The following is a 26,711-nucleotide window of genomic DNA, read 5'->3' on the forward strand; positions in this document are numbered from 1 at the left end:
TCCTGCCTTTTTTTTTTTTTTTTTTTTTTTTGCTTGTAATTCAATTTGTATCACTGGTAGTTCGTTACATTCTTTTGGTAGGAAAAGCTAATACGTGTCTGCAAATGCATCTGAGTATCATTAAGTCGAAGCTCACAGGTAGGCGATTTCTCTCTAAAATGCATGCTTTCTGAAGACCATCATCAGCGTTTGCAGAAAAGCCTCCACAATTTCATCTGTTTCAACACACTGCCACATGATTTTAAACTATGGAGGAAGACATCAGTAGTTCAAAGCGGTGCACAACGCCGTGTCCCTGGGCTCACGACTTCATTGTGCAGATGGGCACGACGATGACAAGGATGACGGTGCACGCGGCAGCGGCGATCAGAGCCGCTATCTTGCAGACCTTGGCTCTTCTGAACTCCGCTTCCTTGCGTTTTAGTAATGAGTCGTAGCCTGGAGTGTAAATATCTTCCATCCAATATTCTAAGTTGTTTGGATTTAAAGATTCTTGCGTCTAAAAGCAAAGAGGAAAGGTTTGAAATACAGTGACTACTTGAAAGCAGGTCAGAGACCTCCTGACAGTCGTCCCTGCTGAAACACCTAACGGTGGTCTGCAGCTGCGTTAGACATGACCGTGCGTCCAGCACTGCCCACAGCCCCCACCTGAGACAGGCTGCAAAGGACTCAGGCTCCCACACAGCACAGAAGGTACCTCCCCCTCCCTTACTACAAACGCCTTCGTGTTCTGATCCAGGAGACCTAAGGGCCTCCTGTGTGAAGACAAGCAAAACAGGGCTAAGAAACACAAGACTGAAATTCAAGGGCACACGACCCAGAACAGGCTGGCCTCACTGCAGGGGAAGCAGGAAGTCACTGAAAAATACTCTCCAGGAACAGTCCCTGAGAATGGAGCTGTCTAAAGCAAGCCCGTCCCATTGCTCTGATTCAGTCCCTGGTTCCTCGGAAAAGTGTCGACTGAAAAACCAAAGGCTTCCCAGATAAACAATTTAAACCAAACACAAAGTATTTTTCAAACAGCTGTTGAGCAGGTCAGGCCACTGCAGGGTCCCCACCCTGCTGGGCGCACATCCCCAGAGGGAGAGCCCGGGCCACATTTGTCTCCTGGGCTTCCTGGGATTAATGAACTGCCTGCAGGAGAAATACCGCATTTAACCTGACTGGCCCGTGATTCCCATTCCCTGTGGATGGTGATAATCTATTTTCATAAAGAAAGGCAGCGGTCTCATTTTATGGCAAGCATTTAATAATATGTGTCACATAAAAGCAACAACACATTGCAATTCCAAGTAAGGCTACCTAAATCTTTGAAACCCACACAAAATAGTCGTTTGAAGATTTTCTTGGATTGTTTACTCTCTCTCTCTCTCTCTCTCTCTCTCTCACACACACACACACACACACACACACACACACACACACTACACACAAAGTTTACAAAATCAACCCTTCACAAACTCAGTCATATGATGTCACTAGTGGAATATTGATGACTCAAACCCATGCTGGTCATTCTCTGCCTGTCCTTCCAGGTCCATTTGCTCGTTCCCACCTTGCTCTGCTCCCCCGGAGACTGGCCCATGTGGACTGGCCCCGACCTCCCCAGGGGCTTCAGCCAGTAGAGACGGTGTGTATCCCCAGACCCTCCCTGATGGTCTGCAGTTTGGCTCAGGGGCTGAGCTCCCATCAGGCACCCAGAACTGTGGCTCTCAGGACTCAGAGCTCCCTCGCCTTGGCCTTCAGGTCCAAGGGCGGCAGCAGCCTCTCACTGGAGCGGGTGCCTGGGCACATCTGCTGCTCTGAACCCTGCCCTCACCATAGTAAACCGTCCCCTCCTCAACACCTCCTGCTGGGACACTCAGGCCCTCGTGTCCCTCACGCCATGAACCCCTCTGGCCGCCTTATTGCTCTCCTGTTGCTAATGGTCTCCTAGCACTGTGGTCAGGACTATGGCCATGGGCTAAATCCACCCTCTCTCTACCTGTCAGCACAGCCCATGAACTAAAAGTGACTTTTTTTTTTTTTTTTTAGAGAGAGGAGACAGAAGGAGAAGGGAGGTAGGAGGACCAGGAGGCATCAATTCCCATATGTGCCTTGACCAGGTAAGCCCGGGGTTAAAAGTGATTTTTACGTTTTTAACTGGTTGAAAAAAAAGATCAAAGAATAATATTTTGTAATATGTGAAAATTATATGAAGTCCAAACCTTAGTGTCCAAAAATAAAATTTTATCAGAACGCAGGCACGCCCGCTCATTTGCAAACTGTCCGCAGCTGCTTTTGTGCGGCAGTGGCGGGGCGGAGCCATTGAGATGGGGACTGTACATCCCACGCAGGCCTAAAGCGTTTATTACATGGCCCTCTGCACCAAGGGTTTGCTACCGCTGTTCTAGTGTGTTCCGCACAGCACTGCACAGTGGGAAGAGAATGGGATTAGGGATCGTTCTTCCACACTGGGGCATAACGTTTACACGTTGTTATCTGGAAGACGAGAAGGCAGTGCTGGCCACCCGGGATGCTCATCATGAGAAACCGGTCACTGTTAATAATGGAAAGTCCTTGCAGTACAGGGTGCTCTGTCCCTTCAGCCTTGGCCTCTGCTGGGTCCCTGGAGCTGCCCAGAGCAGTTCTGCAGTGGCCCTGCTCTGCTGTTAGAACACGTGTCTTCCTCGTGCTTCAGCCAAGGCTCCACTCTCCTAAGTTCTGTTTGGCATTGTCCGGCCCCCTGGGCAATTTAATGGACACTCATAGGGGGAGATAGACCCAAGACGGGCATATTTGGTGGGGTTCAGGTGGGAGGACAGACTCGCCTCGCCCCCTGCCCGGCACCTGGAAGCCAGGCTCTGGCCACAGGGGCTGGAACGGCCCCGTCTCCCCAGCTGCCCAAGCCCGGCCCCCGAGGTCAACAGTGTGTAAACCACACATCAGATTTGTGCTGTTCCCTCCAGATCAGATAGAAGGAAACTGGCTTCCTTCCATAGGTATACTCACTTAATGGGCTGGGAGTCAGCTTGTGAAATAAAGTATTCTTAATTAGGTGTATTTCAATAGTAGCGAGCTCTAATGACACCAAGGTTTCAAGGGACCCAGGCAAGCACACTCAATTCTGATCAGGCCTCCCAACTGCTGGAAAGGGACAGGGCCGCACCCTCCCCTGCGCCCTCAGGTGGACACCAGGGATCCCGTGGAGATCGTCCAGATGCTGCCACTGCCCTAAGCCGGTGCCTGAGTTTCTGAAAACCAGGCGGTGCCTGTTGCCTGTGTTGCCCACACCTTCGTGAGGCTACTGAGCTCTCTGCTTCTGGCATTTTGTGCAACTGGCTACACTGTCTTTCACATTAAAAAAAATTTGTTTTCAGCCTGACCAGGCAGTGGCACAGTGGATAGAGCATCGGACTGAGACTCAGAGGATCCAGGTTTGAAACCCCAAGGTCGCAGGCTTGAGCGCAGGCTCATTAGCTTGAGCGCAGGGTCATCGGCTTAAGCATGGGATCATAGACATCACCCCACGGTCGCTAGCTTGAGCCCAAAGGTTGCTGGCTTGAGCCCAAGGTTGCTGGCTTGAGCCCAAGGTTGCTGGCTTGAGCAAGGGGTCACTTGCTCTGCTGTATCCTCCCCCCAGTCAAGGTACATATGAGAAAGCAATCAATTAACAACTAAGGCGACAAAGGAGCCGCAATGAAGAATTGATGCTTCTTCTCATCTCTCTTCCTTCTTACTTGTCTGTCCTTATCTGTCCCTCTGTCTGTCTCTCTCTGTCTCTGTAAAAAAAAAAATTGTTTTCTTTGATTTGAGAGAGAGAAAGAGGAATGGTGAGAAAAAGGGGAAGGGAGAGAGAGAGAGAGAAAGAGGAATGGAGAGAAACAGGGGAAGGGAGAGAGAGAAGCATGCATTCGTTCCACTTAGTTGTTCCATTTAGTTGTGCACTCATTGACTGCTTCTTGTACATGCCCTGACCAGGGGTCGAACCCGTGACCTCTGGGGCACCAGGTCGACTCTTTATCCACTCAGCCACCCAGCCAAGGCCTGTGCTTCACATTATTAAGTAATGTCACCTAAAGTTCTCTGATCTGAAGATCTACCTTTACTTTTTATAATTCTGTCCCTGTGTTTGCAACAACTGGCACGTTAAAACTGAGTATCTCCACAGGGGCCAGATCTCCCAGAACTTTAAAGAGCTGTTTCTCTGTCTATGACTCATCCATTTAACCTGACTCTCTTCCACGTCATCCTGATACTGGTGAAGTGTGTGATTATTCCACTGGTTGAGCCATGCACACCCTCAGGTCCTCTCTGACTCACCTGATACCCACGGAGAGCAGTGTGGCACCATGGCAGAGCTAAACGGGGACCCACCTGCAGGAGGAGCCAGGCCCGGCAGAAGAACAGTGACAGGAGAGGAAGGGGCCTGAAGGGACAAGTGACATGCAGTACTCAGGGGACATTGCATGCAGGAGGCAAGAGGGGCGAGGAGTGGCTGCCAACCCAATCCTCTCTCTCGGGGTCTGACCAGAGCTGCAGGGCCCATAATGCTGTCACTGCAGTCATTTTGGGGACTTGAAGCTCCACTACACTGTCACCCACAGAGAGCTGAGCTGGGGGAGAGGCAGCAGAAGGCATGTTTTGGGTGGTCCAGGATGGCTTTAGACTTGTCTGACCTGGAGCAGTTGTTGAGCTTCTCGGGGCCTCGATGTCCTCATTTGTAAGTCCTGCCTGGCAGGCCACCATGCCCAGTACAGAGACTGCTGTTGGGGCACCCTGCTGTCCTGACCGATCTCTGCATCCTTGAATTGGTCCCTAAGTGCCTTTCCAGCGCCTCCCTGCTGCCAGGCAGCTTAAATACCTTCCTCTCAGTTGTCACAATGACTCTGCGAGTTGTGTATTATTACACCCATTTGGCAGGTGAGGGAACTGAAGCTCAGGCAGGTGAGGGAATGCCCAGGTGGCGTGGCCAAGGCACCCACATGCACCACACGGCACCTCCCGCAAGGCCCTTTGCCTCACAGCGAGGGCGTTTCCGTGGCCTGCCACCGCCCCCCCCCCCATGTCTCTCCAGTTTCTCTGTGAGTGACATCATTCTGGCCTCACTAGGACTGTGGCCTCATTGCCCACAAAGCTAGGCCCGCTGGTGGGGACCGGTGCTTCCTGTGCTCCAGCGGCGATGCGGAGACAGACAGACATGGTGGGAAGAGAAGCAGGTGGAGCTGCCACGAAAATGAAAGTGTGACCACACCACGGCCCTGCCTGCGGAGAACAGACACATGCCCTCCAGGCACATCAGCACCCGCAGAGCTCAGTGAGGCTCTTACCTGGGGCTGCTCCGTATGGAAACATAGTCCATAGCTTGGCTCCCACAATATGCTTATCCCACGTGCTACATACAGAAGGAGAAATCAGCTTGTATTTCATGGAACAGTTTGGCTCAGGTCTTGTGAGCAAACATGAGAACCTGTGCTTGGTATGGAGTCTTAAACAGATTGTTAGCAAATCAGGTGGTTAAATGAACAAATCAGGGAGGCATCCCCGCTGCTACGTGTTTACAAACATATAATGGAACAGCAATCCCCTGGTGCAACTTTCTGCTCTGAGAAAGTTCAGAATTCCACGGTGAGGCCGAGGAGCACAGTGGTGAGGGCGCAGGCTGGTCTGGGCCACTGTGGTCCCTTCCTGCATCTGTAGGACATGGCAGCCCCCACCCTCCCCCACCCCCGGGACCACCGGACGCTCACCTGCAGGTCCAGGGCTGTCAGCTTGCCCTTGTCGCCCGCGTTCCGCTTGTATTCCTCGATGGTCCAGGAAGGCTGGCCCCGCTTGACCTCGGCCAGCTCGGTCAGCCGCATGTCCGTGTACAGAGGGTTGTTCTTCAGGTGGGCCTTGAGGGAGGTGGGGTAGGGGTGCGGGCTGAACACCTGCTCCACCAGGAAGCCGTCTTTGGGCTGCTTGGGCAGGTGGTGCTGTGGGGGGGTGTCGTACTGCCTGTCCACCTGCAGAGGGGCACAGGGGCTGTCAGAGTTCACGTGCAGCTGGGCCCCGCGGACAGCCAGGGAGCACAGTGCAGTTAACCACAAACAAACGCAGGAGTAGACAGTCCTACTAGGAGTAAACATTCCTGTGCCAGGAAGAGAGGCTCTATCAGTTCCTCACACCATCCCTGCTCTTATCAACCCCCTCCGCCCCCCACCACCCCGGACGGGTAAGGAAATGGAGCCCAGAGAAACTCCGTGACTTGTTCCAGGGCACACAGCTGCCAAGGGGTGGAGCTGCGATCGAAACCTCACCATCTGGCTGCAGAGAATCTTTGCTTAACCATTACTGCCCCCCACCCCTTTCCCAATTTGTACCTGGTATTGAGAAGTAACAGACAAGGGTCGTTCCCTCCAGGAACTTGCCAAAACCACGCTGCTTTTCTGAAAGAAGCCAAGCCAGAAAGTGCATGCTGGGAGCCTCTCGTGATTTTCAGAAACACCTGTGTGACCTTCAAGATCAGGGAGCAGCCTGGACGGCAGCGTGGAGGCAGGAAGGTGCCCAACACAACGGGCCGTGACTTACGTTCACAGTCCTTGAGTTGCATAGCAGGGCACTCTGTTCTCAGAAGCCTGGGATGACTGGAGTCTCCTGATACTTTCTAGTCTACCTTAGGCCCTCAGACCACTACATGATGTTGCTTCCTCCAGGAAGCACTCCTTGACCCACTGAGACTGGGTCACTGCCCACCTACGCAACTCCATGGGATGTGGACAGACCGCTGCAGCCAACATTGACCTGCTGAACTGTAAGCACTTGTTTGCCTATCTGTCTCCTCTGTGGGCCTGGGGGCCCTTTGAGGGCAGGGCATTGTCGTGACTGTCTTTTAATCCCCCACTCCAGCAAAATACTCCATCAAGTAGAAGTGTGTGAGCATGTGCATCTGACACCTGCGCTGGGACAAGCACTGGCCCACCCTACAGCAAACCGGACCCATGGCTCTTGCCCCAAAACAGACAACATTTATGCTTCCAAACCACCAAGAATGCCAACATGGATGCAGAGACAGCAGCGAAAATTCTGCCAAACCCAAACAAGAAAATGAGGCTGCCTCTTATTTTCTAACTCATGAAAGCCAAGTATCTTCTAAGAGGCTTCACTGATTTTATCAATTCTGCTCATTACCACGACCCAACCGTCATGCTGGGTCCGCACAGAACTGGGGGCGATGCAGATGCCAACAGAAAGGATGAGATGGCCACCACTGTCATAGTCACAGTCCATCAAGAGCTGGTTGGGTGTCCACCACTTTTCTCAGTGCTGAACATGCATGATCTCAGTTTATCCTCTCAACGCCATGCTGAGGTTGTAACCAGTATCCCCACAATGGATGCGAAACTCAGAGAGGTTAAGAGACTGACCCAGTATCACACAGCCAGTAAGGGGGACAGCCAGGATTTGAACCTGTCCTGAACTCTAAGCAGGAGGCTTACCCGCTGTGCGTGCCTGCCTCACTGCTCCTGCACTGCGGAGCCTGCATTCTAACTTGGCAGTCAGTGTATACACATGATAGATTTTTAAATAAAAATTGAAATCTATATCTGAACAAAGAGGACCTAGAGCTGGAGGCCAGAGACCAGCACTAATCCCTTGGAAAGATTTCAGAGGCTGAAGAATTAAGAGACCTTAAGGGGAACACAGGACCCAGGTCCACATGGAGAAGACGTTCTTGACGAGTGAAGCAGGTGAAAAGGTCTGATGGCGGATTAGGGCCTGGCCGTGGTAGAGGCTCCCCGAGTCCTGACCGAGTGAGTGACGGTGGCGGAGCCTGGCGTTGCCGAGGAAAGCAGGCAGACCCACAAAGGCAGAGCAGGGCCCAGTCTAGGGGAGAGAGAGCTGCCCTGTTAGGGAGGACGGGGAGCTCACTGGCTCGACGAGTTTGACACCTGTCACTGGAACAAAGAGCCAAGAGTGGAGTTTTAGGAACGTGCACACAGCGGTGGTCTCCGAGATGGGATGGAAGGGGGAGATAAGCAAAGAGATCAGTTATAAGTGTGCCCCAGACTCTGATGGGGTGCAGTGAGGGCCGGGACTGCCTGGCGAGCGTAGAGATGAATATTAATGGGAAAGGTAAGCAGAGATTCAGGAAACAGCGAGGGGACAAACCCACGGGGTCGAAGGCAAAAGTGGGTGTGAGCAAGCCAGCGAGGGTGGTCACAGAGCAGAAGCCTCCTTAGCTTGAGGAACGGATGCAAAGGTTACCCCAGAATGGGGACAGGAAGAGGGAACACCGGCTTTGAAGGAACAGAAAGGCCTGGTTGGGACCTGTTGCCACATGGTTGGACATTGGGGGAACTAGCCTTGAGCAGTTTGAGATGTGGGACAGAAGCTCAGATGGCAGGTGGGGCTGGCACCACCGTAGGGAGCGTAGCCCAGAGGTGGCACGTGCTGTCTACTGGGAGGTGACACAGTGAGGATCACTCAGGCCTAAAATGAGCAGCTTTGGGCTGGACACTTCAAGTGGACCTTTCTTAAACTTCTGGCTATTTCTGTTGGTTTTGCAAGGCTTTGACGTCTTATAGATTAGAAGCATGGCTAGTTCCATTTAACCTGGTATTTCTATAAAAGTGCCTAACCATTCGTGTCTTCTAAGTGGCCCCTTTTCAATGTGAACTAAGCCCCAGGGCACCAGGAGCCTGGTCAGACGCCAGCAGCACAGAGACAAGGATAGTGAGCAGAGGAGCTGGGCCTCTCATCAGAGCAGCGGCCCGCATCACGCTCGGCTTTCTCTCAACACCGCACCTTGTAAGTGGCTAGAGAGGGACAGTACAGTAACCAGCACAGACAACAGAGGTTCCTTTGGAATCAAAACAAAATCTCTTTCATAAATTTACTCTTTTACCCTGAAAACTTCCTTACAGCCCAGTTTCCCAAGTTTCTTGGCACCACTGGCAGAACCAGCCTCCTCCGCTGGCTCTGTGTCTGCCCACACGGCCTGCCCGCCTTCTCTCCGACACTGGGTCCCCTCAGACCTCAGGGGCCTCCCCTGACCTTTAACCCAGGAAGAGAATGAGATAGATACACGACCAGCTGGAACTGTGACCCAGCTGGAAGGAAGAGGAGCAGCCACGAGTGCCCCGACCCAACTCCTCCCTGCGGGGGTGAGGCGGGAACTGAGCATGCGCGTGCGTATGTGCGCACGCGCGCATGCGTTCTCTCTCTGGAAGTGACAGGCCCCGGTGGCTGTACAGGTGCAAGACGCTCCAGCTCCTGTGAAAAGAGCGGAACATACAGCCTGCAGGAGGAATCCACAAAGCAAAGGAAGACATCGTCGCAAGTGCCGCTGACCCTGTTCTCTTACCAATCGTCTATCGGCCTTAGAAGGCAAACACTGAAACTTTTACAAAGGAATGCCACGCACACACGGAGTCCGTGGAAGGACTACATCATCTCCCTCGTGTTCTTTGCCCGCATCCCGCTGTCTGAAGGACAGGAAGATGTCCTTGGTGACGCGTGCCTGCTCTGCCACTGTCCCTGCTCTCTGACGATCTGGACTCCCACCCGCTGTCGGCAGCATGCTCCACGCGCCCGTCCCGGCTGACCCCCACATGGCTTGCCTGTGCTGTGCTCTCTGTCCTGACGTCCGAAGCCTGACCACCAGAAGGATGGCTAGAACGTGAAGGGAAGACCTGTTTCTCACTTACTGACACGTCCGAGGGTGGGAAATGCACCAAGCTGTGCTAGGTTACATGAGCTTAAATTTAAATTACCTCTTTAGATTTTCGATGCCAGTCCTTGCTCTCTCCGGGGCCTCTGTCTTTGATCTCCTCGCTGAGGCCCACACGGTTGGCGTAAGTGATGGTGCGCCAGTCTCTGGGCGAGTTGGAGATGCTGGCGATTTTGGATTCCGTGGCGCTGTTCTCCTCCGTCAGCGACCTTGAGGACGGCCTGGTGAAGAGGCTTTTCTTTAATGCCTTGACTCGGAGGCTTTCACTGTTGCTTCCGCTGGCATCAGAGCAGCACCAGTCGGCGCTTTTCTCCAGTTTGGGCCCATGGGAGCCACTGTGCACACGGAACATCCTGGGGGAGGCACTCTCGTCGGATGGAGCCTCACTGGTCAAGGAATTCAGATCTATCTGCACACTCACCTTCTCGGGCTGCTGCATTTTCTGATCCAATTTATTTAGTTTTCCCAAGACCTGGGAGATTTCCTCGCGGACACCCGACAGCGATTCAAGCTTCCGTTCGATTTCACCAATCCTGAGCACCAGTTTGCATACACTGGTCTTCAGCTCCTCTTCTGAGTGATGGCTGTTTCCAGGCGGGTTGCCCTTTTCTACTTTGCTGCCAGGGATCCCATTGGTGATCTTGGTTATATTGTGCTCTGGCGAACTGTCACAGTCCGACTTGTGAAGCTGAGATAAGGACCCCGTGCTGTTGTAGCAGGATGACTGGATCACCCCTGTCGAGCCGCTGATACTCATGTCATCAAGAAATCGGAAAATGTCGCTGATGTCATCGCTGATGACCTCTGAGTCGTCGTCTGACTGCTTCATGGCATGCCTTTCCCCGTACTTGGCCTGCACTGAGGCACACAAATCTTTGCATTTCTTGGGCTCCAATACATGCTGCTCAGTCTGGGTGCCCACACTACTGGTGTCCGAGCTGAGCTGCCCACTAGTGCAGCTGATGCTTTTGTCTTTGAACTTTTTGACTGGTTCGTGCTTCTCCAGGTCAATGGGAGATGAGATCTCTTTAGATTTGAGCCCGTTGGGTTTTGCCAGGTAGCCAATGGGGAGCATTGCCTGTTGCTCCTTGGCTGTGAGGTAAGCCGGATGCTGGTCTGGGGCCGGAAAGCCGGGGCTCTGGCTGCTGGGATCTGGATAGCGCAGCTTCTCCTCAGAAGGGTTTCTATTGAAAAAGGACCGTTCAAAGTCCGGGACTTCTTCTGTGTTTAGGCTCCAGCTTTTGGCTGGCCAGGGCGTCTGCTTGCTAGGCCTCCCTGGACAACGCCTGGCTTCTGGGGTCCCCATCATGGGAGTGGGTCCAAAATATGTGGAGGCTTGAAGGTCATCTAAGCTTTCATGCTTTGCCCGCCTTTTGTCAGGAACAGGGGAATACACAGGATTCAGGTACTGGCTGTTGTAGGGCATTTCAAAGCTATGATTAAAAAAGGGTGTCTTGTGGGGCTCCTTCCGGCTCTCGGGTTCCCCATGCTCTGCTTCGGCCTTGTTAGTGGGGCCAACCAAAGCAGGGGACACGGCCATCAGGTTGTGAAAATCTTCTTTGAAGATGTTCCTTTTCTGGATGCAGGACTGGACCACAAAGGGCTCGTCATTGGAGATGAACCTCTCCTTGATGCCCTGGTTGATGGGCAGCGAGTCCTGATCGGAGATGGACTCATTCTCGATGTTCATAGGGAAGTAGGTCCTCTGCATCTCGCACGGCTGAGGGCTGGCGACTGAGTACGGGGCCAGGGCCTGCAGCCTGTCCAGGGAGGCGGCGCGGGCTTTCGCCTCTTTGCTGACCCCCAACAAGAAGTTGGGCTCGGAGATGGGTACAAACTGTGGGCAGTCCTTACAGTCCATCTTCCGGCATTTGGACGACTGCCTGGCAGGGTAGACCTGGCTGAACGGCCTCTCGCCCAGCTCACAGTTCAGGGGCTCACACTCGGCCGCATTGCAGACCTCTGTGTCTGACCTGCACGATTCGAAGGACGCCTCCTTCTTGCGCCCCTTCTGCCGGCCAGTGGGCAGCTTCTCCTTGGCCACACCCCCATTCATCTGGATCAGGTTGAATATTGTCACAATATCCGCAGCCACCATGATTTTCTTTGATTGCTGGTTATTCACGGTGCATTTCATCTTGTCTTTGAATAATGTGGCTGGAAAGTTGGGGTCGAGACAAGCTGTGTAGAAAAGCACGCTCCTCAGCTTGGCGAGTTGTGGCAGGTCGAAGCGGGCACACAGGGATTTGCACAAGTCCTGGTAGGACACGGTATTTTGCTTGCTGTCCAGTTCCTCCAACATCTTCACCAGGAAGAGGGAGGTTTCCTGACTGGCCTCCATGATTCAGAATTTCAGAGGCTTGCCAACTATGCCGAAACTTCGAGTCAATTCTACAGCGACAGTATTGAAAAAGAGAGGGGAGGGAGAAGATTATAAACACCAGTGGAATTTTAAGTCGAGCTTGTTGTGACCCTTATAAAGAAATGCAAGAAAAAACTCTTTAATGATTGAAAATGTATTAAGAGCTTTAAAAATATCTATAACACATGACCTTCTAATTCCCTTCCCAGGAATTTACCTTAAAGACATGGTCAATTACAATGATTTATGCGTAAAGAGGTTCACTAGGATGGTATTTACAACAGGAAAAAAAAAAGCATCTTAAACAGCCCACAAAGAAGGAAATGTATAGATGAAGCATGTTGTCATGTACATGACATCTCACAAACATTAAAATTATACTAATGTATATCCTTACACAGGAATACTAGTCATCAATAAAAAGGAATGGCTATAGGAGGCACCAACATGGATGAATCTCAGAATGATTGTGCTTGAGTGGAAGAAGCCAGAGTCAAAGGCTACATTCTATACGATTCCATGTTAGTGACATTCTGGAGAACAAATTGCCCGGCTGCCTGCCGGGGGCTGGATGTCAGGCAAGGATTGGCTACAAAGGAGCCTAGAGAAGCTTCCCGGGGTGATGGATTTGTTTCACCGAGGTGGTTACATGACTGTTATGCATCTGTCAAAACTCACGGAACTGTATGCTAAAATGTGTGAATTTTACAGTGTGCAAATTGTACCTTCATTTAAAAATTACAAAATGAAGACTTTTATGACCAAAGAAAACCATGCTACAATGTTGAGTGAAAAAAATATGAAAATAAATCTGTTTATATAGTAAGATCTTAATTATATATTCTTGGAAAGGAAAATGAAAGAAAATAACATGTGGTAAAATGTTAACGCTGGTTACATTTGGATTGTAAATATAGGTTTGTTTATTTTTTCCAAATTAGTAACTTGGCCCTCGATATCGTATTATGCAAATTTGCAAACATACAGTAAAATTGAAAGAATTTCATGGTAAGCACTCATGTACCCACAATCTGGATTCTACCATTGATTGACACTTTACTCTTCTTTGTTCCACATCTATCTCTTATCAAGCCTTCATGAAGCCGTCCTATTGGGGTTTTTTTGCTGTTTGTTTGTCTGTTTGTAAGTTTGTTTGTTTTTAGGTAAAAGGAGGGGAGATAGTGAGGCAGACTCCTGCATGCACCCTGACTGGGGTCAACCCAGCAACCCCATCTGGGGCCAATACTTCAATAGTGAGCTATTTTTAGTTTCTGAGGCTAATAAGCTCCAATAGAACTATTCTCAGCACCCAGAGCCACATTCGAACCAGAGAAGAGAGTGAGAAGGGGGAGGGGGTGGGGAGAGAAACAGATGGTCGCTTCTCCTGTGTGCCCCAACCGGGAATCGAACTCGGGATGTCCATACGCCGGGCTGATGCTCTATCCACCGAGCCACCAGCCAGGGCCCTCCTTATTGTTTTAATGCACTTCAAGTAAATTGCAGATATGTGTACACTTCCCCCTAAACATTTCATCATGCATATCATAATCCTAACTTCAATAACAGCTTATAGTTTTTCTTTTAATATAAGATTTATGTACAATGAAGTGCACAAATCTTAAATGTGCATTTGCTGGAGTTTTGACCAATGTATAGTAACCAAAGTCATATAAAAATCTAGGGTGTTCCCATTGCCCCAGAAATTTCCCTCATGCCTCTTCCCATTCAACCACCATTCTTATTTTTTTTCTTTTTACCATTCTTATTTTTATAGGTCATTTTTTCTTTAATTTTTATTTATGGATTGATTTTTAGAGAAAGAGAGGAAGGGGGAGAGAGAGAAGAAGGGCAAGAAAGAGATATCAATTTGTTGTCCACTTATTTATGCATTCATTGGTTGATTCTTACATGTGCCCTGACCAGGGATCGAACCCACAACCTCAGTGTATTGAGACACATTCTAACCAACTGATCGACCCAGCCAGGGCCCAATTTTAATTTTTTCTTTATAATTTCCCATTTTTTCTAAAATTTCTACAATGAATATGTGTTACTTTGTAATCACCAAACAATAATAAACCTTACTTTGAAATAGAAAAACAAAGATCCATTAATGAATCTTGGATAGACAAATTAAAACTATCAAGCCAAAAGTTTAACAGAATTTCATAAGAGAAAGTAAAGCTCCTCATTAACAAACATGGACACAAGTTCTGAGATCACAAGGAAACATCAAATTACACAAGTGTTTAACTTACTCAGTTACACCCTGCTTGGAAGAGGCATTCTGACAGCTGACTTACTGATTTTAAAGTTGACTCAGCCCTGGCCAAGTTAACTCAGTTGGTTGAGAGTGTCGTCCCAAGACAACAAGGCTGCAGGTTTGATCCCCGGTCAGGGCACACACGGGAGGCAACCAAAAAATACACGACTGAGTGGAACAGCAAATACTTCCCTACCCCTTCCCCACCTCCCTCTTCCTCTCTCTGTCTCTCTGAAAATCAATAAAAATTAAACCCTGGCCGGATAGCTCAGTTAGTTGGAGTGTCATCCCAGAGCGCAGAGGTTGCCAGTTCAATTCTCCAGTCAGGGTATATACAGGAGCAGTTCAGTGTTCCTGTCTCTCTCTCCCTGCCTCTAAAATAAATGAATGAATGAATGAATGAATGAATGAATGAATGAAGTTGACCCAGTCCGCACAGGTCCCGTCCGTTTTCTAATGGAACAGTGTCTTTGTCTTAATTCCAGCTGCCGTCAGCAATGGTTCTCTCCTTGTCCTGAGGGCTGTGTCCCGATGGGCTGCTATACACACTGGCCTGTGCCCTCCCAGGAATGTCTGCAGAGACCATGGTTTGAACTTTCGTGTATAGAAAAGGCCATAGAACCCTGAGCAGTGTCTGTGTCTGCCCAGAATAAGTCACTAGGAACCCATGTCAGCCTGAGCAGCACCCCGGGCCCTGCCCCAGCACCACTCCCATCTGATGAAGGCATTCTGCACTAGGAAGTTCTGGTTAGAGCCAGGGACAGCCTATCACCGACACATGCCTATGCTTCCAGTAAATACGTGGGCACAGAAATCAAAGTGGAGGATGAACGAATGCAGCTTCAACTCATGCACACCGTGCTGCATGGATGGTTTTAGTGACACTAAGTGCTTTTGTGGATGGTCTTTTTGAATTCTTGCCGCAGCCTATGAGCACGGTCGCGCCTGCACTCTGACGGACGAGGGTACAGGCTTGGAGAATTTAAGAGAGCAACTGGGGACAACAAGAATCAGAGCCAGGACTTCCAGAAAACCCATGACTCTTCCCTGTGTGGCTTCCTCAACTTTTTATTCTACTTTGCATGTTGAAAAATGATTAATCCCAGGTCAAAACGAAGTTGGAAAACCAAGACCCAATGACTCCTGAAGTGAATAAAAGAAACACAAATGATATGCTAAACCTGAGTTATTTTTTTTTTATTTATTCATTTTAGAGAGGAGAGGGAGAGACAGAGAGAGAGAGGAGAGACAGAGAGAGAGAAGAGGGGGAGGAGCTGGAAGCATCAACTCCCATATGTGCCTTGACCAGGCAAGCCCAGGGTTTCGAACCGGCGACCTCAGCATTTCTAGGTCAATGCTTTATCCACTGCGCCACCACAGGTCAGGCCGAGTTATTTTTTATTAAAGCTGAAATTTGGGGGTTTCTGAATAGCCAGGTGTAGGCACTGTGCCCCATGGCATGTGTGCATTTGATGATTAATCATCATAAACTCTGTGTATATTTTCTACAGCGTGCCAGTGAAACCCACAGGAATAAGGGGGGAGGGAGGCTTGGGTGAGAAGTGGATTTCTAGGCTTTGTGACAACGTGCTGGGACCCCACCGCAGAGTGCAGCTGCTGGCAGGCATCGCGGACCAAACTGCTCTGTGGTGCGGGGAGGGCGCTCCCAGTTCACAGCTGAGGCGTCTGAGGAACTGGGCGGGGAAGGGAGGCACCTTGCGGTCCAGTGTGGGTTAGGGGCCCAGGTCGGCTACAACCCTGGCCTCTGGTGCTGTGGAAGAAGCGCCAGGCCAATCTCATGCCAGGAAGGGAAAAGCATCCCCCAGTGAGTGACAAAGTGATTGGGGGTAGGGAGAGACAAGGGGGAGAAACCACTGTAGCCTGACCACCCACTATGCACTGGGATTTACACAAATCTTGGACAGCACAACAGCCTGGAGAGGGAGGCACCACCACCCTTCAATCTATTCAAGGAAATGAGGGACATGAAGAGAAATTACGCTGAGAGTGAAATGCGTGACCAGAACCCAAATCTGGTGAAAGCCAAGCCCGGGTCAAAAGAGCAAGGGAGAAACATCAACCTGAAACTTCTAGGGGCCCAGTGAGCCTGCCACAACATGCACTTGTGTGCACAGTGTGTGTGTGTGTGTGTGTGTGTGTGTGTGTGTGTGTGTGTGTGTATTATTGGAAAGGTATAACTTTGTGCAACTGCTTTAGGAAGTGATCAGCAATGGAACTGAAAATAATACACAATTTTAAAGTAAAACAGATCCACACTTCTAAGTATTTATCTAAAGTAAATAATCAGATATGTGTTTTTTTTAAAAAGTGCTGCTAATATCTTCTCTTCAGTGTTGTTTATAAGAAAAAAATCAGCAATAACCTTTGCATCCAATGGGTTATAAAAAATTGTAGTAAATGGAAATGATGAAATACCACACTGCATTAATAAGTCATGTTGCAGGAATAGATTTATTGACATGGTTGGTTGTTAATGGCCTATTTCTAAGTGAAAAAAAAAAGGCTTCTAAGGGATATACTGTAATATATCAAATTGTCTATATCCCTGGTCAGCAAACTGCTGCTCGCGAGCCACATGTGGCTCTTTGGCCCATTGAGTATGGCTCTTCCACAAAATACCATGTGCAGGTGCTACCTCAATAAAGAATGTACCTACCTATGTAGTTTAAGTTAAAAAAAATTGGCTCTCAAAAGAAATTTCAGTCATTGTATTGTTGATATTTGGCTCTGTTGACTAATGAGTTTGCCGACCACTGGTCTATACACAGATCCGCACACACCTGCTCTAAACTGAAACGTTAACAATAATTGTTCCGGGTGCTTTTTTTCTTTCTTTCAGATCTGTGTTACTTAAAAGTTCGGAATATGTGATTTTCTAATAAAAAAAATAAAGAGGAGAAGATTGGCAGGCAAATGCCAGCCATGGAAACTTGGGAAGTAAATTTTTACTTCTGAGCTGTGGTTTCCTCATCTAGAAAGGGAACATGCCGATTCTTCCTTCAGAGGTTACTAACGGTCAAAGGAAACATCCATTTACTCATTAAAAGATATTCATTTTGTAACTGGCATGTGTACTATGGTAGCTAATATAAATCAGAACAAAAAAATACCCTCATGAAATTATATTCTAGGTGGGGAGACAGATAATAAGCAAAAATAAGCAAGTACAATGTACAATAAATGAGATGGTGGGAAGTACTAAAGAGAAAATAGAGGAGAATGTTAGAAAGGGGCAGGGGTGGAGGGGGGATGTGATTTTAAATAAGATGATCAAAAAAGTCCTCAGTTGGCTCAGCGGTAGAGAGTTGACCTGGCGTGTGGAAGTCCCAGGTTTGATTCCCAGTCAGGGCACACAGAAGAAGTGACCATCTGATTCTCCCCCCCTCCCCCTCTCTCTCTTCTCCTCCAATAGCCATGACTCAAATGGTTCAAGCAACTTGGCCCCAGGCACTGAGGCTGGTTCCACAGCCTCACCTCAGGCTCTAAAATAGCTTGGTTGCTGAGCAATGGAGCAATGGCCCCAGATGGGCAGAGCATCACCCTATAGGGGACTTGCCAGATGGATCCTGGTCAGGGCGCATGCAGGAGTCTATATCTCCACCTCTCACTTAATTAAAGAGAAAAAAGTCATCAGGGAAAAGATTACATCTGAATGAACTCCCCAGATAGGTAAGGGAGCAAAAACCTTGAGGAAGAGCCAGCATCCCAGGCAGAAGAAAGTGTGTGCAAAGGCCCTAAGACAGAAGCCTAACTGGCACGTGTGGTTGGCCACTGAGGCCAACTTTATAAAATAGGCACAGATATATTATTTATTAGTATATTTTTTCTGGTATAATACTTAGTTCCAAAATGATTACTTTATCAATATGCCTCCAGAAATAGCTTCCTAATGCTGAGGCATTGCTCAAGTTCCATTTGGCAGTGAAGTAATAGTAATGAGAGGTAAGAGCTCCATTAACTTGCCCTCTCTCCACCTAGAATCCCACTTAGGCCTGCCTGCCTCCTGACCTTTGACCTCCCGGGTAGAGCATAGGCCTTGGACCAGATGATAGCAGCCAGAATGGAGAGGTACAGACAGATACCATTTTTTGTTTTGACCAGGGAAGCAAAAATGATGCCTAACTGCATAAGAATCTTCTGGTTTATTCTTCATTCAGGAAAGTTTTTCTGACCCTCCTTCCATATATTCTCAGAGGTAAGCCATTTTTTTCTATTTTGTTTCGTTTTCATTTCAGTGAAAAATCTAAATGCAAATTTTAGATCCTGTCTGTGGCTATGGTATCACTGGGTATGACAATGTGGTCTCAATGCCCAGAGTGCTTTCGGGACAGTGTTGAACTTTCATTGTTGTGGTTCCCAAACTGGAGCCTGCGGAACCTTTAGGCTCCATGGATCCAGTTTAGAGAGGATCCAGTTTTAAGAATCAAGAAAAACTGACCGAAGTGAAGATCTGATCAGATTTTCCAGGGCACGCACGCTCCCCAGGAGTCAGACACACTGACGCTTCTGGTTCTGCCGAGCTCACTTGCCTCCCTGCACTACAGTGGCCAATATGGATCATTGCAGAGGTTGTGCTGTGATTGTTTCCTGCTGCTGCTGTAACCAATCACCACAAATGCGGTGGCCCCAAACACCACGGATTTGTCACGGTCAAGCTCTAGAGGTCAGAAGGCCAAACGGGTCTGGCTGGATTAGCGTCGGTGTATCTGCAGGGCCGCATCCTTGAGGCGGCTCTAGGGGAAAACCCACTTCCTGTCATTTCCCTGTTCTGAGCAGCGGCTTTCTCTGGTCCGTGGCCTCTTCTTCCATCTTCAAAACCAGCAATCACATCATTCTGTCCTCTGCTGCAGCAGTCACATCTCCCTCTCTGACTCCTCTGCCTCCTCTTCCCACTTGATAGACTCCTGTGATTCCATTGGGCCCAGCAGGTAATCCGGCATTATCTCCCCATCTCAACATCTTTAATCATATCCGCAAAGCCTCCTTTGCCATGTGAATAACATAGCTGCAGGTTCTGGGGATCAGGACGTGGACAGCCTCGGGGACCATTACTCCGCCAACCACAGGGGGCTTGGAGCCTTGGTCTCCAGTACACACGGAGGAGGAGAGGGAATACTCCTCTTCTTCACTTTCTCATATTTAAGCCAACAGAACTGGAAGGCCTGCGGTCCTTCTCAGAAGGGAAAAGCTTCCGATGATAACATAAGATCCGGTTTGCCCCGGTTCTCAGTTAGGACCCTTTATTGACTGGTGCCAAGGACAAAGGGAACTGGTGATAATAGGACTCTCCTAGTCTATCATCCTGAAATACATCTTGGAACCCTGGAAGAATGGAAGGTCACACTGCCGTCTCTCTCTCCCCACATTCCCAGAGCTCACAGCAGCCCTGACCTGTGCCAGTTCTTCTTTAAGTAAATTTCCAGTTGTCTCCCATGCTTCTCAAGTGGAGTTCCTTGTACTGACGGTCAGAGGACTGAAGTCCCACACTCATTCTAGGCGCCATCTTTCCGCTGAGGTTCTTCTCGGGACCGTATTGTGCTGTTGACTCAGACGGAGGTTGTGGGGGACAGGCTCCACAGATCTGTTCCTTCCTGTGCAGCTCGCCCCTGCAGGGGGCCTTCCGAATCGTCTGGAGCGTCGTCCGTCCCCTCCCTCGCCTGACAGCTTTTACTGAACTGCCCGACCTGTACCTAACACTGTGCCAATCACCAGGACCAACAACGAATAACACATCCCCATTTCTCCAGGGGCTCACAGTTTAGAGCAGGGGTCCCCAAACTACGGCCCGCGGGCCACATGCGGCCCCCTGAGGCCATTTATCCGGCCCCCGCCGCACTTCTGGAAGGGGCACCTCTTTCATTGGTGGTCAGTGAGAGGAGCATAGTTCCCATTGAAATATTGGTCAGTTTGTTGATTTAAATTTACTTGTTCTTTATTTTAAATATTGTATTTGTTCCCGTTTTGTTTTTTTACTTTAAAATAAGATATGTGCAGTGTGCATAGGAATTTGTTCATAGTTTTTTTTATAGTCCGGCCCTCCAACGGTCTGAGGGACAGTGAACTGGCCCCCTGTGTAAAAAGTTTGGGGACCCCTGGTTTAGAGTGAGAGACAGACCAACACGGAGTCTGTCAGAACAGTGCAAAAGCACCCCCATGGTGAGGGGAACACAGGAGAAGCCCACCTCCCATTACTCACACCACTCAGTACCTGCTCCCCACGCGTACCCGCTGACAAGTGCCTTCCCGTTCTCTTCATCCAAGCTCCGCAGACAGGCCCTTCCCTTGTTTCTCTTGGTTGGCCTTCTCACAACTGTTGGTCAGCCAGGCTTCCCCCATGTTCTTTGTACCCACAAGTCTCCATTGGCCTGTTGACCTTTTTTGATTTATTTTTTCAGCTGTGTTTACTTAAGTCTCCTCAAGTAACCATAAAACTTGCATGTTTAGCATCCTGCATTAAATTTTCTTTCTCAAAACCCCAGCGTCACCTCAGAGGTGGCAGTACAATAATCACTGTGTGTGAGCCACTAGAGGTCAAAGCGTTCCCGGGGACGAGAAGGGGGTGGTGGGAGGAAAGGGCTCTAGGGGCACACACACTGAGAAAGACCCTCGAGGTAGGGACGATGGCGGAGGGCCCATCAGCTGAGAGCTTGTGCAATCTGCTGTTGTCACAGGCAAAGCGGCAGAAAAGGCTGTCACGGGAACTCACTGGGACCGAGAGCCCGGAATGGCGCTCAGGGCACCAGGAAAAATGCAGTAATTGTGTCAAACAAATCACACCCTAAGGATGGTGTTAAATGAGATATGTGCATCAGTGCGCAGTCCACTCAGCAGGTAGCTCTCTAAGTTGGATAAAAAAAAGGGTATGTTAGGCCCTGGCCGGTTGGCTCAGCGGTAGAGCGTCCGCCTGGCGTGCGGGGGACCCAGGTTCAATTCCCGGCCAGGGCACACAGGAGAAGCGCCCATTTGCTTCTCCATCCCCCACCCCTTCTTCCTCTCTGTCTCTCTTCCCCTCCCGCAGCCAAGGCTCCATTGGAGCAAAGATGGCCCGGGCGCTGGGGATGGCTCCTTGGCCTCTGCCCCAGGCGCTAGAGTGGCTCTGGTCGCGGCAGAGCGACGCCCCAGAGGGGCAGAGCATCGCCCCCTGGTGGGCAGAGCATCGCCCCCTGGTGGGCAGAGCATCGCCCCCTGGTGGGCGTGCCGGGTGGATCCCGGTCGGGCGCATGCGGGAGTCTGTCTGACTGTCTCTCCCCGTTTCCAGCTTCAGAAAAATACACACACACACAAAAAAGGGGTATGTCAGCCTGACCTGTGGTGGCACAGTGGATAAAGCATCAACTTGGAATACTGAGGTCGCTGGTTCAAAACCCCGGGCTTGCCTGGTCAAGGAACAAATGAGAAACAACTGTGAGTTGATGCCTCCCACTCCTCCCTTCTCCTTTTCTCTCCCTCTTTCCCCTTTCTCTAAAATCAATAAATAAAATCTCGTTTAAAAAGTCTATACTAAGAAGGACACGTCAGCCTGTCAAAGCCCTGTGACAGTGGCTGGCAGCTCTTTCACTTACTCCCCTCGCTTCAAGTCTAAACGCACCAGGGAGTTTATTTTTTATTATCTGGCTTCTAATGGGCATTTTCCCCTGATCAATGAACACATTTATGAGATTTACTGTCTTCCCACTAAACTATTAAGCCAGTACTTTATGACTTATCTCTCAGGCTTTTGGTGATCATGGGTCCTTCCCGAAAAGACTGACCGGGATCTGCTACTGAATGAGCTCTCCAACCAGCAAAACTGACAGTCACATGCCTCAGTGCAGTGACCACACCTGGGTCCAGGTCCTCATGCAACCCTGTCTCGGCAACCACTGGCCTTCCTGGATGATACTGCTCTCTTGATAGGTTCTGATCCGAAGCCAGAATTTTTCTAAGCTCTTTTTTTACGTGTCGCTTTAAGTCAGGCTAGGCTCGGTTATGCGGCAGCAACAAGCAGCCCAAGACTGCAGTGGATTAAAACACCAATGGTTTCTTTCTTTTCCATGCTGCAGGTCCAGTGTGAGTCAGCAGGGGGCTCTGCTCCACGTCACCTTCCCCCAGACGGAGCAGGCAGCCCCTCGCAGAGCAGAGGAAAGGAAGAACAGGGTGAGGCACTTGCTAACGAGAGCTCCCACGCACACTTTTTTAGCTAGGCAAAGCACTCCCCACACCTAATTTCCACTGAGCAGAGAAATGCCATCCTACACGTGCCCAGGAGGAAAGACAGAATCTTTATGAAGAGTTAGTAGCCACCACACTTATGTTTTTATTTAACAACTTTAAATCATTTAAAGATTTTCTTATAGCAAGCCAAAATCTGCCTGTGCCCAGAAGTGTTCTGGGCACTAGCCACAGAGCAACAAATAAATCAAATTCCTTGCCCTCCTAAGATTCCCGTTGTAGGGGATCCATCCGTCAGACCCAGTTCAGTTAAGATAACTATGTTCCCTCCTCCTTTCCTCATCCACTCAGCGAGCATTTACTAAGCACCCGCTGTGTGCCTGGCGTGGCGTGCGACTCAGGAGACTTGGGGCTGAGAAGGTGATGGTCCTCCGGGGGCTCAGGCTGCAGGGGTTTAGCTAGCCTTCAGGGAGGATCAGATGCAAGAGAAAGGGAGGTGACACACCGCATGGAACTAGATAACCACAGTACAGGCGTGGGCAAAAGTAGGTGAAATTACCAGCCATCGTGACCTAAAAGATAAGTCATAAGGAAGGATATGAAATAATAACAACAATAAGAAGAAAACAATACAATAATTAATAAATAATAAGACAAGAATCAACTCCATTTCACATATTCACAACTGTAAACCTACTTTTGCCCACCTGTGCATTTCACTTCAGGCACAAGAGGGAATGGGCTGTATTATACAGAGAAGCCTCCCAGTGACTGTCAAACTGTGCTCTAGGGAGCCCTTAGGGCTTTAAAGGGGGCTTCAGAAATCACATGGGGAATGAACAGGCTTCCAGACCCCTCCCCCACTTTTTAATCAGTTTCATATGCTTAACTTTCACATAAGATTTCATCTAAAGGGTTCTCCTCTTAGAAAAGGGAAGAAAATTAATGATCTGATGCTCTCTCATTTTATACAGGTGAAAATTAATATGCAGAAAAGTTAGTAGCTTACCAAGACCATGTAATGAGTTAGAAGCACACCTGAGGCTGGCTGCCAATTATCTCTGCCTGTTCTGAACTCCACACTTTCTTTTTTCTTTCTCTTTCTTTCTTTCTTTCTTTCTTTCTTTCTTTCTCTCTCTTTCTTTCTCTCTCTCTCTCTCTCTCTCTCTCTCTCTTTCTTTCTTCCTTTCTTTTCCTTTCTTTTTTTCCCTTTCATTTACACTGAGCCTGCAGGTAAGCTCCAAAAACTAAGATCCACACATCAGCAGGAAAAGGTCATCAGTGGGCTTTAGCAACACAGCCGCAGAGGAACATGGAACCTTGTCCCAGCCAGTTTGAGAATACACATTGCCACAGGGCTGGAGCAGAGAGCAGGGCCTTCCCCTTCCCTCTCTCATTGGTCACATCCCTGCCCAGCAGACACAAAGCCCTCACTACAACCCTGGTTTCTGCTTCACATTTGTCAAGATTTGAGAAAGAGCTTGTTCTGGGGAACCCTGAGGGAGAAACAGCGGGCCAGTTCTGGGCGCTATGGAGAGAGGCAGGCAGACATCTCAACCTCACGGGCACAGAGATGTCTCACAGGGAGTATCTGAGTTAATAAATACAAAGGCTTTTAGGAGCTGGAAGTCACATCAATTTTGCTAGATAGCACTGGCCAGGAAAAAAAAAATGCCATTATATATGTAAAAATTCAAAAAGAACTGAATTCCCCACCAACAAAGAAACCTTTGTCTTCCAAGTATTAAGTGCCACCGAACACTCCCTCACCAAACTCATCAGAAATGCAAATAAACTGATGTAGTCTTTCCCTGGCAACTGACATTTATGATCACATGGTCCCGGATCTATACACATCTCTCAGACAGACACAACAAAAATCAGACTTTATGTATCAGACATTTAAGCTTTCCCTCCAGGCTCCAGTAACCTAAATCTCTAAATTTGCTCTTTCTGCAAACTCCCTTCTGTCTCCTGCTCCACCTTCCTCTTATAAACAAGAAGAAAGGCCATTAAAGGGGGTTGTACAACTGTCCCTACAGCTCCAGGCAACCTATTGTCTCTGACCCCCTTCCCTGCTTTCAACAGGACCCAAAATACTGCTTGCTGTCAGACTCTCAATGACCCAATGGCCAGGAGCTCGTTGTAAAAGACATCATGTAATCACAGCAGTCTGCTGGCTTCTACCTGCAGGCAGGATCCATTGATGCTGGTGGTCACAGACATGGGAAAGGAGGGGCATCTACTCACTGTTTCCATCCGGGAGAGGGGTTATGGGCAGCAGCCCATCTGCTGGAGAAAGGGGTACATAGCTGGCGACATCCGCTTCTGCCAGACTCCTGGCAGCTCTCCATGCCATGCATAAAATCGCAGCAAAGCCCAGCAGTGAAGCTCCCAGTCACAGCCATGAGGGCGGCAGCATGGACGCTGCCACCTCCTCCTGGTGACAATGCCCATCCTCAAGAGAAATGGTTGGAAGCCTTCACTAAATGTTACTGAGTCCCCACTGAGAGGAGTAGCAGAGCCCTCAACCACTTTCTCCACTGCAGACTCACAGTTGAACAACGCTACAGTCTTCCAGCAAAACAAGGCTGGACTGAGCAATGTCACAGTTAAAGCTTCTTAGTTGCCACCAGGAGTTCCAGCACCCCAGGAGATCAGGCAAGTGACACTCTGGCTGAGCCTGGCAGCCCCAGGGAGTGTGGCAGGCAGGTGAGGGAATGCTGCCTGTGCCTGAGCTAACCGGCACGTGAGTGCCCCCCTCGCAGCCAGGCCGGCCTCTGTGTTTTCCGGAGGGGAAAGTTGAACATCCCACCTCCTCAGTAAGAATCAGGCTCCCATTCCAAGTTGTGACTGGAAATCCCGACCTGAGAACTGGACGCACTGGTCGTCTATCGGATTAGTCCAGCGCTGATGTATGTGTCAGGCCTTTCGCATACACAGCTGGTATATTTAACCCTCAAAATGCCATTTTCTAGGAGCGAATTTTTAGCCCTGAAAACTTGCCCCAAACTGCATAGTCCTTTTTCGTTGTTTCGCTTCCCTAGTCCCTGATCCGTCCACCAGGTTCGCTGGAGCCCGCCACACCACACACACCTTTTCCTCTGCCGCCCAGAGCGCAGCAGAAAAGGGCCGGCGGCCCTCAGGGATCCGAAGCCCAGGGGAGTTAGGTGGGTTCACACCCGGCGCGCCGGCACCGGCGCCCACACCGCGCACTGGCACACACACGCACGCGTGCGCTCCCATTCCCCGCCCGCCCTGGCTCTACGAAGTTACCTCCGAGGCTTCCGGAGCAGGGTCCGCGCCGCCCCGCGGGTCTCCCGCTCCTCTCCGGCGTGTTCCACGCGGCCTCCGATGCCGCGCCTCGGGAAGACTCCGGAGCCCACGGTCCCCGCCTCCCGGGCACCGGTTCCTTGCTGGGGCTGCTCCCCAGGGCTGGGGCGGCTGCAGCTCTGCCCCCAAGTCGGGGTTCTGCCCTCACCTGCGCGGCGCCCCCCTGGCTGCAGCTGGGGCAGGGGCGGTCGCACGGCAGCCGGGTCGGGCGCGCGGGTTCCTCCTGGGCAGGGGACAACCAGCACAAGCTCGCATGGCGCCGGGGCTCGGGGCTCGCGGCGCCCCAGGATGTGGCCTCAGCCCCCGGGAGGACCCAGCTTCGGGCTTTGTGTCTTGGCCTGTGCCACCGCGTCACGGGCTTGGGGGCAGTGAGCAGCGAGGGCCGGGGAACCCGCGGCAGAGAGCTGGGCTCGGCCTCCCCATCGTCGCCTGCCCGGGCGCTCAGGCTGGCAGAGCGCACCGGCAGTGACTGCGCGCGCCCTGGGGACGAAGGGGCGGGCCCGGGCAGGGGCGCGGCAGGCGCGCCAAGGGGGTACCCTGCTGGAGGCTGCAGCCCGGAGAGCCCGAGCGGGGCGCCTCCAGAGCTCGGGGGAGGCCACGTCCTCGCGGTCCCGGGTCGCGGCTGCAGGGCTAAGGGCAGAGCCAGCGGAGGCTGCGCGCTGGAGGGAGCGGCGGCCAGAGCCGCCAGCAGGGTTCGCGTCTCCCCACTCCCTAAGCTGAAGGTGACTGCGGCCCCCAGTGGCCGAGTAGAGGCGCGGTATCCTCGCCTCTTTCCCCTGGATGCTCCCGGTTCGTCCTTCCCTGCCTTCGACTCTGCAGCCCTTTGCAAGGCCGGGGCAAGGTGGTCACTTGGAGCATTGATTTACCCTCGTGGCTGGTCTCGGCTTAAA

At 50.4% G+C, this 26,711-nt stretch overlaps 1 protein-coding gene across 4 annotated transcripts; it reads right to left on the reverse strand.

Moving 5' to 3' along the window:
• Positions 1–7: 7 nt before the first annotated feature.
• MINAR1 (membrane integral NOTCH2 associated receptor 1) lies at positions 8–26,443 on the reverse strand. 4 transcript variants are annotated; one of them, XM_066355363.1, is made up of 4 exons: positions 25,765–26,439; positions 9,735–12,082; positions 5,730–5,984; positions 8–499 (listed from the first exon to the last, which is right to left on the reverse strand). In XM_066355363.1, the coding sequence occupies exons 2-4, from the start codon at positions 12,030–12,032 to the stop codon at positions 302–304; spliced, it is 2,751 nt and encodes a 916-aa protein (XP_066211460.1). In that variant the 5' UTR covers positions 12,033–12,082; positions 25,765–26,439; the 3' UTR covers positions 8–301. The 4 variants fall into 4 exon arrangements, with proteins under 4 accessions (XP_066211460.1, XP_066211461.1, XP_066211462.1 ...); XM_066355364.1 differs by lacking the exon at positions 25,765–26,439 and adding an exon at positions 24,739–24,806; XM_066355365.1 differs by lacking the exon at positions 25,765–26,439 and adding an exon at positions 24,676–24,752.
• Positions 26,444–26,711: the final 268 nt, after the last annotated feature.

The sequence above is a fragment of the Saccopteryx leptura genome, chromosome 13 (genome assembly GCF_036850995.1).
Source record: "Saccopteryx leptura isolate mSacLep1 chromosome 13, mSacLep1_pri_phased_curated, whole genome shotgun sequence".
Lineage (NCBI taxonomy): Eukaryota > Metazoa > Chordata > Mammalia > Chiroptera > Emballonuridae > Saccopteryx > Saccopteryx leptura.

Bases quoted from the DNA above. Each gene is read 5' to 3' on its own strand.
- MINAR1 (XM_066355363.1), bottom strand. From the start codon at position 12,032: ATGGAGGCCAGTCAGGAAACCTCCCTCTTCCTGGTGAAGATGTTGGAG. The intron at 5,985-9,734 runs GTAATTTAAATT...GCCCCTCTGCAG, and splicing joins GGCATCGAAAATCTAAAGAG to GTGGACAGGCAGTACGACAC. The intron at 500-5,729 runs GTGAGCGTCCGG...CTTTGCTTTTAG, and splicing joins TGACAGCCCTGGACCTGCAG to ACGCAAGAATCTTTAAATCC.